Here is a 16,346-nt window from a genome sequence, read left to right as displayed (position 1 = left end):
GAGTGGCAGTGCAGTAGTTTGCTTGAAGACTTACCAGTGGGTCGAGGAGAAGAAGGAAGTATGTATTGGAAACATTAACTTAAGAGTATAGCCAATAAATTTTTCTAATTAGTTATCACTTAATAAGATAAGAATTTGTAGAGAGCAATAATATTTTGGCTTAATACGTATTATGGAGACTCTTTAATAATTAAAAAAATATAACATTTAGTTTTTGAAGTATAAAATTTCAATATGTGATATCTAGATTATTAAAAAATATTATTTTAAGTCCTTAGGGTGACTAAAAATAAAAAAAAAATGTCACCTTACATTAAAAAAAAGAAACTACGTTAGTAAAATATATCAGATTAAGCTTATTACAAAAATATGACATTTCGTTTCTCAATAATTAAAAAATTTTAACATTGAGTTCTTGATATGAAAATAAGATCAAATTTAATAAAAAAAATACATAAACTTCATAAAAAGACTTAAAAATTTCATAAAAGACCTAAAAATTATCATAAAATTTGATAAAAGACATAAATTTCATAAAAAATACTTAAAAATATTCAAAAATACCTAAATTTCATAAAAAGATCTAAAAATTTCATAAAATACCTAAATTTCATAAAAAAATCTAAATATTTCATAAAAAGATATAAATTTATTTAAAAAAATTTATATTTCATAAAAATATCTAAAAATTTCACTAATTATTTTTTAAAAAAAAGATGCAGGGGGACCTAGAGATGATGAATTGCAAAAATTGGAGCCGAACCTAAATGGAGTACACAACCTGTGAATCAAGGTGCCAGACAATTTGTGAATCAAAGACATAAATTTAATAAAATCTTGTGAATCATTAACTTGAAATAAAAACTGTGAATCATTAACCTGTCAACAAAAACCTGGGAATCAACAAAAACTGTCAACGGAGTACACACAACTGAGGTCTTAAAACTTCATTAAATTCATAAATTTCATTCACTCTCAAACAAGACATCCAACCATTATTATAACACACAACACACACGAACGGAGCAGTGGAATAGGCAAACCGTTCTTGTGGAATCAGAGCAGTGGAAACGAGGAGACCAAAGGATGAGGTAAACCCTTTTACGAAACAAAACAGACAAGGATAAATTAAACGCACCATGCCAACTAAAATATGTATTTGGCCTGACAAATATCATTATCCTCTGCGAAATGATCGGACCATGCGAACTAGAAACGGCTGGAGGCTGCTGCTGCAGAAGGAGAGCAAATTAAGCGCGTAGATGAGCCAACTGACGAGCTTCAGAGCTAGTGGGAGAGCCACTGTAGTGGCTAAGAAGAAGCCCGTAATGCCAAAGAGCGTGCCAATGCTCTCCAGCACCCGGGCGGCGTTGGGGTGCTTGGGCGTGATGTTGGTGGCCACGAAGACCGCGGAAAATGCAAGCATCAGCAAGAGGCACAGCAAGTGGAAGTTCAAAGGGTCTTCGGCTACGGTCCTCTTGCGGCTACGATCCTGTTCACTGTAATTTGTAATTAGAGTTTTCCCACCACATTTGTAATTTATTTGACCAAATCTATATTTTGGTTTAAGGACTTTTACATTTTCTTTTCTTGATCACTTAAATTTCTTATTATTTTAATTATATCTTTAATTTAATATTTTTAATATAATAATTAAATTTTTTATTATTTTAATTATATATCTGAATTTATATTTTTTAGACAATTTAATTCTTATAGTTTAACGTGAATAGAGCAAGTAATTCATACCAAAAGTCACAAAATTTTGGTGTCTTTTATAATGTGATCACTAAACTTCAATTGATTTTAAAATTATCACAAAATTTTTAAATTTTTTGTAATGTGATCATATTTGAGATTTTCCGGCATACTCTCGCCGGAGTTGCTGCTGTTCCAATGACATGGCGTTGATGTGTCAATGATGTGGCAACATAGTCACCATAAAAGTATATGAGTTAAATTGACTTAAAAATACAAGTATATAAATATAATTAAAATAAAAAAAATATGAATTGTCATATGAAAAAAATAAAATAATTAAATTATTTAAAAATTAAATTTATAATTATAATCAAAATAATAAAACTTTCGGATAATCATATTAAAAAATTAAAATTACAAGAACAAGATGTATAAATTTAAGAACCCATATTTAATTATCGTGTGGTGAGAATAAGGAAAAAATTAGGAAGAATGAAAAATCATCTCTAAAGATTAGTTATTAACACTTTCTTCGTATATATGTAAACTAGTGGTAAATTCGCGTGATACACAAGAGACTTTAATTTAAAAATAAAAGATTAAATTTGTTATTTTAAATAATTCTAATAGAATTGATAATTATAATTTTTTCTTTTAATACTCAATTTTTTATAAAAATTTAAGTTTAATTAATTATTTGCTATTCAATATGCTAATGGAGAACACTCTTAATTCAATATACAGTCATTAAATGTGCTAAACAATAATTAATACATTAAGTAGGTCACTTGGAAAAATACTTATAAATTTTTTATTTATTATATTATATTTATTTATAAATAAATATTATAAAATTTATAATATATCCACATTCGTTATTTTATATTTATTACATTATAAATATAAATTAAAATTTTTAAATGTGACTAAGAATAAGTTTTTCAATAATAACAAAATTTTAAAAATATGAATTTTGATTTCTTCCATAGTTTTAAAAATGTAATACCTTAAATATTAATTAGCATTGAAAAACTCAAACATTTTACAATTGATATAATCGAGGAGGAGGAAGGAAGGGGAAGAAGAAAAAAAAAAATGAAGGAAAGAAAAGAAAAGAAGAAAAAAAAAAAAGGAAAGAAAGAAGAAGAGGTTGTACGTAGAGGAGAAAGCAAGGAAAAAGAAGATGAATAGTGGAGGAAGAAAGAAAAAGAAAAAAAAGAAAAAAAAAGAAAAAAAATTTTAGAAAAAATAGAGAAAAATGTCAAAAAAATTTTAGAAAAATCCCAGAAAATAGGAAATTATGTTTCGGTGATATCCCGGAGATTTTTGATGAGAAAACGGCCCGGGCATGCTTTTCGGGAATATGGCACGCATACCGAGGAAATCCGAGATGCTAAGTTAAGGTGAGTAAAATTCCTTAAAAAATTTTAAAAATTCAAGAATATTATTTTACGAATTGTCGTAGTGAAATATTTGAGAAAATATTTTTATAAATATTTAATTTGGAATTATTGAGGAAAAATATGAAGAAATAGAGAGAAAATTATAGAAAATGCCAGAAATTATGGAAAAATAGGTTTTATTGTTTAAATAAATATGGTGATTAGGATGCTTTGAGGAATAAGTTGAAGTGACTTGTCAAATTTTGAGGTTAGCACGCAAATCGAGACGATGCACGAGACAAGGCACGGATATCGAGGTAGCCCGATAAGCTTGAGAAAGTAAGTGATACTCCCCAATTAAAGTTAGTTTTATGGAAAATGCTTGGTTAGTAATGGGTTTATGTTCCTCAAAAACGTTTTCATCATATTGACATGCCCTGATATATGTATCCATCACGTAGACTGCATACATGACTATGAAATGCATAAATACACGTTGATATCATCGATCACACGCATATAAGGCCGTAGGGAGTACGAACTGGCACCGCTGCCTTACCAAGGGTGCACCCATACACCCCGGCTTCGAAAGAGGTGGCCGTTAAAATGGTAGGTAGCATGAGGGGTGCAGTTGACACCTACGATGAAAGATATTGCATACACTCATGACATAGCATTATGTACCCTTACTTAGATGGTTCATCATCTAACTTTGGTTTTGCCCCTGGAATATTCAAATGTTCCAGGTGGAGATGGTAGCAGATACAAGGATAAATGAGGCATGAAACGACACTAAGTAGAGTGCATGATAAATTAAATGTATGTAACGTAGTCCCTGTATTTAAGTTCTGCTACTTTAGATTCTGAATGTTTTGAGAAATGTTGAAGATGAAAGAATTTATGATTAATGTTAAGATATCAGGTTTCGATCATTGCTTCCGCATTTGATGTGTATAGTGATTCTCTTTCGAGATTAATGTACGGGAATTCTGTGACGAATTCAAGGAATGATACGGTTTAGTTTTAGAGTTTAAAAAAAAAAAAAATTCCCGGAATTGTCCCAAGTTATAACGCGCCCGAAAAGTGGGGCGTTACAGTTGGTATCAGAGTTTAAGATTATTGGAAGCCCTAAGTGACTCGGATGTAGTCGATATCAGAGTTAAATCCTATTTGAAGATTAGGGAATAACAATTTGGAGACTTAAGGGTATTCGATATTGATAGAACTAGTTAGTAGGAACCCCAAGTGGAGGCTTAGGAAAAAAAGACAAGGGTTCGAAAGACGAAATCCCTATTTAAGAGATTCAGGGATTATCGGTTGAAGACTTAGAGGTTACTGGATTTCAATGTTGAGTAGTGGAAGTGCATGTCTAGTCAAGTTCTGACTAAGGAAAGACTTGGTATTTAAGTGTGTCTATTTGTGACCCACCTCTCTTTCCTAGGAACTTACCTGGTGTACTATTCACATACAAACACTATTCCAGTATACGATTACTATTCTCGGTGAATAGTAAAAGCCTGATGGAAGCTAGTACAATGATTTAACTATTGAAGTTAGGATCTGATGATATGATTCGAATGTAAGGTTGACTCAATTATAGACCCGAGAGACTTAGGGACTAGGATAGCTGGTAGTTATCAAAAATGATTGAGTCATGGATGACTAGTCTGATGTGACATAGCATAGCTGTTAAGTTAGGATCGAATGATAAGTATTTCGAAGAACATTTAGTGTCTCAGAAGTAAGATGTGCAAGATCAGGGATCCAACGAATTGAGTCAAGCAAGAGACCGAAGGTGGTCAAGTGATGGCAAGTGAAATGGGTCAATTGATGAGGTGGTAGTAGTGCAACCAATAGGACTCGCAGAAATGGGATAAGGAACCCTAGCAGAGTGACGGCACTCCTGGTTCGATGTTCGCAGTAACAGATCTAGATCTAGGGACCCACGTACAGATAATTGATGGATGGCTTGCAATAAGGTACGAGAAGCACCGTCGATCGAAGTATCATAGCAAACTGCTTGGAAGACAACCAGATGCTGAAAATCTGGGATAGCGCAGTAGGGTCTGTATCTGGTATAGGTCTAAGTCCTAATGGTCTAAGAGAAAGATGTACTACTAGTTGTAATTGATCGAGGCCGGAGAATCAACCCAAAAATGAAATAGATTGAGTATGGACTGAGTGTCCTATCTAAAGAATTGTATCAGGATTCGCGGTCATCTTGGGAGTAGGGACATGACGTACAATGCAAAGCTTGAGGAATACCGCAGTATTTAGTAGGGCAGTGGGATCATAGCCTCGGTTCAAAGTAGAGTTCGGGGACTGAAAAATGAAAGAGTTGCTTAATAGGTCGAATTAACCCTAAAGGAATGATAAGGAGACCTAGTTAACGGAGGTTGTGATTACAGCTTAGTAGACTTGCGAAATCAGGTAAAGTTGTTGATGGTCAACCCGACGAGGAGAACTCGGAAACGCCATGATAAATGAGAGCAATAATTGCAGGGAAGCAAAAGAGGATTGGAACTAGACATCGTGATCTGATTCGAGATTTTTGGAGATAAATCGGTTTGGAATTCATGAGGAATTTCTTGGAAGAATTGATCGAGAATCTAAGGATTCATGATGAAGCTTTAGAGTTATTAGGAAGAAATCCGGCGAAGATTGGAGTACTATTAGTGACATAAGTACCTGCCTACCCTAGCTAGCAGTATAGTTATGGATTGTCGTCTGGAAGATTGTGCGAATGTTAGTTGTGATAGAGAGAATCAAATGATGACAGATGTGCTAGGATAACGGATCACAATAGGAAAAGCTGAAGGCCTAGATCGATTTGGAATCCAATATTTCGATTTTGGAGAATGAAACTTTCGTATGACTAGACGGTTAGTCTAGGTAACCCTGGTAGGCAAATTGGGAAATATATAGCTAAGTGATGTCAGCAAGTTATGGTTATAAGGAGCCTTTTGATTTGTGATACCGGCATTTGCGATCAATGAAAAGCCATAAAAAAAAAAAAAATACCAAGAGGTGTTCTCGAAAGATTTATCAGGATTATTTTTTAATTGCCAATAATAGCTTAAGGTTATTAGATGCTTAACTATAAGTGGCTTGATTGAGGACGTAAATTATCAAAGAGGTGATAATTAAGAGTCGATATCTTTACCTCAAATTTGATGAATTATTAACAACTGCAAGAGGCTAGGATAATTACGATTGATGTGCGGTTGAGGAATGAGGCATTTCGAAAATCGGCAATAGAGTCATGATTTGAGGATTTGACCGAGTACCGTCTGCATTAAAGACGCTTTAGTGATTGTGTTTATCGAGGATATATTGGTGTACTCCTCAGATAGGGAGACGTATGAAAAACATTGAGGATAATGTTAGGGAATGTTGCGATAGATGAGACTTGTTTGCTAGGTCATGAGCCAATCGAGAAAGAAATGATGAGAGCATGAGGCTCTGTAAAGTCAAGGTCGAGGATTGAAAGTTCCAAAAAGTCAGATAACCCAGTAAGTTTCGAGAGACGAACCAAATGCTTTGAGTAGAGGTTGGTTCAAGCAAAGGTCGATAACTTGAGTAAGTAGCTCCGAAAAGGATCGAGCATGATTAAAGTTAGTTGACATAAAACGTTATTACTAGAAGAGTAATTTGAGGATTAAATGATTAATTTGATTATATAAAATGTTATTTGAGGATCACTTCAAAAAGTTTGAGGAGTTATTTAAGTTATGGGTATATGGATAAATAAGTATTAGTTTGGCGATCAAGTAACAAAGGAACAAGCGATGCAAGGATATTAGTATTGCTAGACAACGTTAAATTTCGATCAAGTTTTGGAGACAAATATAATCTATTAATAAAGATTTCTTGAGAAAATAGTACATGATTAGAAGATAATTGTGGTCAATTGGCAGAAACTTGAGATTGTATCGGGAGATGAATACCTACAAGAATGAGTAAACAATAGAAATCTCGAATAGATTAGCACAAGTAAAAATTAAGCAATGACTAAGTTTGAGATGACCTAAGGTAAGGCATAGCTAGGTTCAAGGATATGTGATGACGTATATTTTTGATGTTTTTGGATCCAAGGGTACGTGAAATAGTTTGACGACATAAAAGTATTTCTTTGAGGATCGATTTGATAAAAGTTAAGATGTATCGAGATCAGGGACTTTGTTGGAAAATTGTCAAACCATGATTGATTGATTCAAAATAAATGACGTCATAGGAAATTAGAATTAAAGAAATGTCGTGATGACTTAAGAAAATTGAAAATTAAGAATGTGGATATGAAAGCCATGGGCTCATTATGATGATGTGAGTACTGACTTAGATAGGAGCTCGAGTGGAGACTCATGGTCCAAGGACCGAGTTATGCGATTATAATTTGAAAGGTATGCATGGTTAACAAGTGTACTTGTCTATAGGTTGACGGGTATGGTCAGTCTAAGGATTTGGATTTTGATATGTGCATTGGTATTCACGAGTTTCGAGTGGGATCTTCTTTATTTGATCAATCTGGTGTTGATTTCAATGATGAAAATTTGAGATTTAAGACAAGTGGCAAATTTCGAGGACGAAATTTTTGTAAGGAGAGGAGAATGTAATACCCCATGTTCGTATGAAGTTGCCACGTAATTTCGATGAGATTAGGATACTGAAAAATTGAATTAATAGTAGTTACAAGTACCGAATCAACTGCAGGGAGTGTCTCAGGGTAGAATTATCTAAGAAAAATTATATGGTTTCAATGAGCACTCCGAGATAGAATTTATGGTATCGAAAGAAATCTGATCGGGAACAGTTTTCGGTACAGCTAAAATGTAGCTGCCATTTAGGTTGCAAAACCGAATCGTTGCATGAGGTTCCCGAAAAATTAGCGGAACCCTAGGGGGGCTCCGGTTTTTCGTAAGGATCAACCCTTCAATGGTTTCGGGATGAAATGATAGCTCGGTAAGGACACTGGGGTGAAATTGTCATTTTTAACTAAGAATTGGATTATTAATTTTGTGTTTTCGATATTTTAAGGCCAAATAATTCAGTGTTTGAGGATATTATCGTAATTAGAGAATTATCTTAATAAATGTAAGGTTAAAATTGGGCATTTAGATATATATTCATTTTTTATAATGTAATTTATATGCAATATATATATATATAATATATGTGTATACGCATGGCAGCCTCTGTAAAATGCAACCCATGCTCTGCATAATATATGTACACGCAATGCCTCTGTAAAATGCAACCCATGCCCTGTTGCAATTAGCCACGCCCCCTGCAAGATTAAAATCACGTCTCTGCATGATTTGGAAGATTTTATAGGCAAGGAAGATTTTGCACGCAATAGAGAATGGCCGAGGCAGGCGTGAGGGTTGTGGGGTGAGCCTATAAATAGACTAAGAATGGAGAGATTGAGGGAAGCAAATGAAGCAAGAAGTGGCAGTGAGCCATGAGAGATTCGGCCGAGAGAGAGAGAGAGAGAGCACTTGGGTTAAGGGAAGAGAGAAGAAGATCGAGAGCAGGGAGAAATGGAGCAGTAAGGTGCGGCCATGGCAGCCGCGAAGCTGCTGTTGCAGTAGCCAGGCGCGGCCATGGCCGTGGGCAGCGGGAGCGGCAGAGGCGGCCGCGATGGCAGGCGGCGCGGAGGTGATCGGAGGCAGCAGGAGCGATCGGAAGTGGTCGGGATGGCTGGTTTCAGCCATGGCAGCGCGCAAGCGCTAGTTCGCGCACGCAGAAGCAGGGGGAGGAAAGAAAAAGGAAGAAGAAGAAGGAGGAGGAGGAAGAAAGGGGAAGAAGAAAAGAACAAAATGAAGGAAAGAAAAGAAAAGAAGAAAAAAAAAAAAAGGAAAGAAAGAAGAAGAGGTTGCACGCAGAGGAGAAAGCAAGGAAGAAGAAGATGAATAGTGGAGGAAGAAAGAAAAAGAAAAAAAAAGAAAAGAAAAAGAAAAAAGAAATTTAGAAAAAATAGAGAAAAATATCAAAAAATTGTTAGAAAAATCCCAGAAAATAGGAAATTATGTTTCGGTGATATCCCGGAGATTTTTGATGAGAAAACGGCCTGGGCATGCTTTTCGGGAATATGGCACGCATACCGAGGAAATCCGAGATGCTAAGTTAAGGTGAATAAAATTTCTTAAAAAATTTTAGAAATTCAAGAATATTATTTTACGAATTGTCGTAGTGAAATATTTGAGAAAATATTTTTATAAATATTTAATTTAGAATTATTGAGGAAAAATATGAAGAAATAGAGAGAAAATTATAGAAAATGCCAGAAATTATGGAAAAATAGGTTTTATTGTTTAAATAAATATGGTGATTAGGATACTTTGAGGAATAAGTTAAAGTGACTTGTCAAATTTTGAGGTTGGCACGCAAATCGAGACGATGCACGAGACAAGGCACGGATATCGAGGTAGCCCGATAAGCTTGAGAAAGTAAGTGATACTCCCCAATTAAAGTTAGTTTTATGGAAAATGCTTGGTTAGTAATGGGTTTATGTTCCTCGAAAACATTTTCATCATATTAACATGCCCTGATATATGTATCCATCACGTAGACTGCATATATGACTATGAAATGCATAAATACACGTTGATATCATCGATCACACGCATATGAGGCCGTAGGGAGTACGAACTGGCACCGCTGCCTTACCAAAGGTGCACCCATACACCCCGGCTTCGAAAGAGGTGACCGCTAAAATGGTAGGTAGCATGAGGGGTGCAGTTGACACCTACGATGAAAGACATTGCATACACTCATGACATAGCATTATGTACCCTTACTTAGATGGTTCATCATCTAACTTTGGTTTTGCCCCTGGAATATTCAAATATTCCAGGTGGAGATGGTAGCAGATACAAGGATAAAGGAGGCATGAAACGACACTTAGCAGAGTGCATGATAAATTAAATGTATGTAACGTAGTCCCTGTATTTAAGTTCTGCTACTTTAAATTCTGAATGTTTTGAAAAATGTTGAAGATGAAAGAATTTATGATTAATGTTAAGATATCAAGTTTCGATCATTGCTTCCGCATTTGATGTGTATAGTGATTCTCTTTCGAGATTAATGTACAAGAATTCTAGGACGAATTCAATTAATGATGCGGTTTAGTTTTAGAGTTTAAAAAAAAAAAAAAATTCCCAGAATTGTCCCAAGTTATAACACGCCCGAAAAGTGGGGCGTTACATAATCCTTGCTTCATAGCCTGGCGAAATAAGTTTGTACGATTCGCCATAGTGCAGGGCTTACCCAAGCCCACACGGAATTAACAACACCCCCTCCCCCATCACACCTAATCTCTACCAATCTCAGGCAGTAGATTTGGTTCTAGTCATCAATTTATAAGATAAAAACTATAAAAGAATTAGCAGGGAGGAATAATATTTTGGCTTAGTAGGTACGGAGCCCCAGTATCACCTTACAATCCTTATAACATAACTGATCCTCTTGTCTCATGAGCAAGTAATCTATTTGGATGCTTAATGTGACATTTTTATATTTGATTAAGTGTTCGTCCCATTTTTTGAATCTATTATTTTTTATGATGAGCCCATATGCCATAGCAAAATTTAGAATAAACTTACCTTCATTATTAATTTCCCCGAATCCATACCCTCCATGTACCTCTCTATAGCATTTTTCATCTCTACCCACATGACCATTTAAGTCATCTCCTATAATCACTTTCTCTCCTCTTAGTATCATTTGTATGAGTCCCTCTAGGTCCTCTCAAAATTTATTTTTTATCTCCTCATCTAACTTCGCTTGTGGTGCATATGTACTAAAGATATTCATAGTCATTCTTCCTAGACCAACCTTCAACATAATAATCCTATCCCCTATTTTCTTTACATCTACTACCTCATCTACTAAGCTTTTATCCATAATAATTCTCATTCTATTTTTCGCTAAATCATTTCTTGTGTATATTTTATGTCCAATTTCTGATAAAGTTTTTTCTGTTTTCCCTACCCATCTCCTCTCTTGAAGGCACATAATATTAATCTTTCTCTTAATCATTACATCTACCACTTCCATAGCTTTGCCTGTTAATATTTCTATGTTCCATGACCCAATACTTAATCTATGATTTTTGGTTTTGGCCTTGACTTTGAATTTGTTTTTTATTTTGATTTTGGACTAACTTCTTTAAACATATTCGTCCAAGTAAATGCGGGGACCCTTACTCATTTGTCACTACATTCGGACGTCGATGCAGCAGCTCTAGCTCATTTCACATTACACGCGGGCAGTGTAGCACGTCGCTATGAAGAGTTATTCCCCAATGATTTTTCATAGTTTGTCAAGAGTTTATGTTTTGGATCCGACTAAATTTTACGTTGGTTGTCGGCTACCTAACACAACCATTCTCCTTTATCCGAACATGAGATCGGCAGTGGAAAACATTCTTAGGTGGAATTATTTAAAATTTTTATAAAAAAAACTTTAAAATATTTATAAAAAAATTACACTAAGACCTAAAGATGATGAATTGCAAAAATTGAACTCGAACATAAATGGAGTGCACACAAAATTGAGTACACAACCTGCGAATGGAATGAAGATGCCTGACAATTTGTGAATTGAAGACATAAATTTCATAAAATATTGTGAATCATTAGCCTGAAAATAAAAACTTTGAATTATTACCCAGTGAACAAAAACCTGTGAATCAACAAAAAAAACTGTTAAAACTATCAATGGAGTACACAACCTGTGAATCAACAAAACTTGATTGAATTTATAAATTTTGTTCACGTAATGTTAAATGAGCTCTTAAACAAAAAGTGACATAATAAACTCCATCAAAGTAGTCATCTAACCTATTATTGTTAAATTTGTGAGTTAATTCATATGAATTTACGAATTTACAAGTCACGTAGTTTTAAACGAGTCAACTCACTTATAAACTTAGACTTTCATATAATCAAATTTGTCTCGTGATTCAATACTACAAACTTGATAAACTCGGTGGTAAACTTTGAAATTTATATTATATATATATATATTAATATTTAAAATTTTGATTATAGATGAATAATAACAAATGATGAATTTAATATTTAAAAATTTATATTATTTAATATTTCTGAAATAAATAGATGAAATTATTTTGAAATATGTACATATATATATTTTATTATTCATAAGGAATACGATTGCAAATTGTAATAACTTGTTATTAAATAATATTAATTATTTTTTTTAAATTATGTCATTCTGAATATATATTTACATATATTAAAGGGTATTTTTAATTGTCTCTAAAATCTTACAATTTAAGTTTACGATTTGATTTCATAAATCATTCTTCAATCCCACTTAAAATTTCAATTTTAACAATCTTGATCCAACTATTATTAACACGCACGAATGGAGTAGTGGAATAGGCAAGCTCTCTCGTGGAATCAGAGCAGTGGAAAGGAAGGAGACCAAAGGATGCGGTAAACCCTTGTACAAAAAAAAAAAAAAAAAAAGAGCAATTAAGGATGAATTAGAGAAGACATGTGAGTGTTGAATCAAGAAAGCTCAAAGGACGTGTATGGGGAATGTGCGTTGAATGCACGTGTTTAATGAGAGAGCAAAATAGGCCAAGAGACAGACACGTGCAATATATGTGTTTAATGATGTGGCTTAATGACGTGGCATTCACTAGTGGAAGTAGGCACGTGTGTGCACGCGTTAACAAGTCATCATGGCAAGCATTTAAAACAACTTTTCTTAATAATTCAAATACAGAATGTTGACATTTTATTCTTCAGATGTTAAATATCATATTTTTTAATTATGAGTGATTTCTGCAATGTATTAAGCCTATTATTTTCAAACAAAAATAAACGTAGATTATCATGTTTTCTTCTACCTTATATGTAAAACATTGGTTTTTGAACCATTGAAGTAGCGTAAATGGTCCATTAGCATGTGTTTAGGAGTTTGAATTATTGTAAGTTTGTGGATTAGAGTCTGCCTCCATGCGGATTGTGATAATCTGTGTCCATTTCGAGGGGCCAGGGCCTTAGGTTTCAGCTCGCAGCTCATTTGTTTGTACACTTTGGGTTTAAGCAAGGTGGATCGTGGGTTTTAATGTTAGGTGAGATGTGTCGGGCCAAAGGTAGGGTTGCAATGAAAATGAGTCGAGCTGAGCTTTGTTGAGCCCAAGCTCGTCTTGGTGAGCCAGTTTCTAGGCTTCAGTTCAACAATACTTTAGAGAGGTAACGACAACAGTGCTCTAGAATCTACTCCCTCGCTTTCTGCTCTACTTCACTATCAATCTTTTGACAACTATATTACGTCGACTACCCTATCTTTGTTTTTGACGCTAACTCAAATAGCCTCTCGCTTCTTGAACCGTCTTTATTTCTTCTCCCTCATTTTTCACTACACGAATCTTGCCAAATCCCCTTCTCCTCTTTCATCTGATTATTATTATTTTTTTATTATTTTATTTTATTATATATATATTATATTATGTTAAATAATCAAATTAATATATATAATAATTTTAAATATATTTAATTTAATAATTTAAAATTTGATAATTTTATATTAAATAATATATTAAAACATTATAAATAAATATATAAGGTATTTATAAATAAACTTGTTCAAAAACTATGCACAAATTTTCAATCAAACATATTACAAACCTCTAAACCTATTACTATTCACAAACCTCCAATCAAATATGTTCATAACTTTAATGAATTAAATTTTACTGAATTCAAACTCAAACTCATTTACAAATCAGGATTAAAATTAAATTCAAACCCGACTCCTTTATTTTAATAAATAAATTCAAATATGTTTTTGTTAAATCAAATATTGAGCCACTTGTAAATGGGTCGACTTATTTACGACCCTAGTCAAAAATTAGCTGTGTTGGGAGAACCCCTGAATTTTACACAATAAAAAAAATGCCCTTTCGTTCATTCTAAGTGTCCTTACATTTGGGCAAGGTGGGCCATGCAACAATGCGAGCTGAATAAACCCCATCCCAAATCTTCCGATCAATTAGTACTTTTAAACAACCAACAGCCCGGCCCCCTCAGCAGGGCAAAGAAAATCAAGCAGATGGCCAATGCATGAGTAACAATTTAATCTCTCTAATTTAACAATTTAGGTATAAGTTGTTGAATTCACTATGTATATATATATAGATATGTGTATGTATGTAACTACATACATACTGATACAGTTAAAAAAGAGTCTACAATTAATGGATTAAAACCCCATACTCATGAAATGGAAGCTGGAGCATGATCAGTCAGATGCCAATATTCCGCCAAAGCAAAGGATTGGAAGAAGAAATCAATCAATCCCTGTAATATCACCTATCAACTGTACCTACCACCAATTTACAGTCTAGTCTCTTGTTCTTTACGAATTCCTCGAATTCACCTCAAAGAAGGATGCTATCAGATCAGAATGCTTCTAACTGCTTCAGCTGTCACCAAAGAAAAAATCCCAATGTAAGGGGAGGATTCAGAGAAGCAATCAACATAAGAGTCATTATCCCACCATTGCATGAATTCTAGTTCACCACTCATTTCCATCTATATATGATCTTATATTTTTATAAGGGGCACTATAACTAATATTTTGCTAGAACCTTGCTTCCATTCCATCCTTTCTCCTTTCAAGAGCCTCAATTAATTTTCTTCTCACATGATCAAACCGTTTCAATTATGTTTCATGCATCATTTTTTCAATAGAACTCAGTCCAACCCTTTTAAGAATAACATCATTCTCATTCATCTTTTCTTGTATACCAGTAGATCTAGGATAAAATTAAAAGAAGCAAATGAGTAAAAAAATATATATGTTGATGCAAATCATAAACCATCTAAACTGTACCAGAAAGGAATCCAGAAACAGTATGAAGTGATGATCCAATCCATCATCAGAATAACAGCCTTAGTTTCTCTTGTGATGTTCAAGAAAACCCCACTATTCTGCAACTTCTCCACTTTTGTTATTGCTTAATTTTTCTTTCTTTTCTTTATAAATCTCCAATCCCCAGATATGCAAGGTCCATCTGTGCTTTTGATTCCATTGATAATCACAGTACCTACAAACATGTTACACATCAAATTACCACATTCACACCCTAAATCATTTTTTGACAGCTCAAGAATCCAAACTACATTTTCTTTTTTGGCTCGCAGAAGAAAACTACTTTATTTCACCTGGAAGTTTAAACACACAGCAGACCTATATATTAAAATCTAAGAGGCAAGTTACAGATTGTACCAATTAGTTTCCAAATTATAATATGTAAGGCAAGCAATTACTAGCATGTGCATGCACAAGGAGAGGGATGTATCCCACACCAGGAAATGATGTTTATTCTGTTTTTACCTAGATTCAGGGATGCTATCAGTCCTTGGCAGCTGAAGATGTATTTACTTCATGGACCTCATTGCTAGTGTTCAGCTCATTCATTGTCTTTTTGTCTTCCATGTTTCCATCAGCAATGTTAGGCAAGTTCAAGTTTTCCACATTATCAACCGCCACAGGCAAATTTAAGTTCCCAGGGACCTGCTAAAGAAAGCATAATTCAAAGCATCCTTGTATGAAAGATCCTTACCCCATATCAGAAATCAAACAATTAACAGGGCCTCATGATGCTGACATGGTTGTGCCAAGTAAAAGTGACATAGAATGATGAGGCAAATTTTAGAATAATTATAAGACGCTCCTGATTAACAAATGACACAGTAGGATCACCTTGTTATTGGTCTTCCATCCAAAAATAGTCATGGATTTGCATGAACCAAACAATTGCCACTCAATCAGAGATGACATGAGTAGGACTTTTGTGTGCTTCCAAAGTCACTTCTTACAAGTTGGAGGAAAGTCAATCCTGAGATGAAAAGTAACAAACCACCATCTCCATCCCATTACATGGGGTCGACTGTATCAACTATATGAATTTTAGCTTGCTTATGATCTTTATCCATGGCCATATCTTCTATAAGGCATTATATTCTATATCACGCCTAAGAGTTTTTCCCCTCCTTTTCTTAATTTTGACCTACCTCTACCTCCTTTACTACAAATTTCTTTCACCCATTTACTCTCTTCACATGAACTTTGGTCTTCCCCATATTTCTGATGCATCTTCAATATGTCTCAGGCGTCTTATCTTGAATAGGTATCATTCTAACTTTAATATGGATAACCTCATTTCTAATTGTCTTTTTTATGGTCACATGTCCAATATAACCTCCTTATCTCAGTTACACT

General features: G+C 34.1%; 1 protein-coding gene across 9 annotated transcripts in view; it reads right to left on the bottom strand.

Annotated features, from left to right (window-relative positions):
* Positions 1-16,346, bottom strand: part of LOC127793036 (protein GLUTELIN PRECURSOR ACCUMULATION 3-like) — a 77,457-nt gene that overhangs the window by 54,328 nt on the left and 6,783 nt on the right. For 4 of the 9 annotated variants that reach the window (XM_052323799.1, XM_052323798.1, XM_052323795.1 and 1 more), the window contains exon 10: positions 15,459-15,641. In XM_052323799.1, coding sequence (XP_052179759.1) covers positions 15,477-15,641 — 165 coding nt within the window. In that variant the 3' untranslated portion in view covers positions 15,459-15,476. Of the gene's footprint in view, positions 1-14,223; positions 14,545-14,954; positions 15,169-15,458; positions 15,642-16,346 lie in introns of those variants that run through there. The other 5 variants (XM_052323792.1, XM_052323791.1, XM_052323800.1 and 2 more) reach the window with 5 other exon arrangements.

Source organism: Diospyros lotus, unplaced genomic scaffold (assembly GCF_014633365.1).
Source record: "Diospyros lotus cultivar Yz01 unplaced genomic scaffold, ASM1463336v1 superscaf1, whole genome shotgun sequence".
In the NCBI taxonomy this organism is placed as follows: domain Eukaryota; kingdom Viridiplantae; phylum Streptophyta; class Magnoliopsida; order Ericales; family Ebenaceae; genus Diospyros; species Diospyros lotus.
Note: the sequence above shows the minus strand (reverse complement) of the source record. Positions and strands in the feature narration are given on the sequence as shown.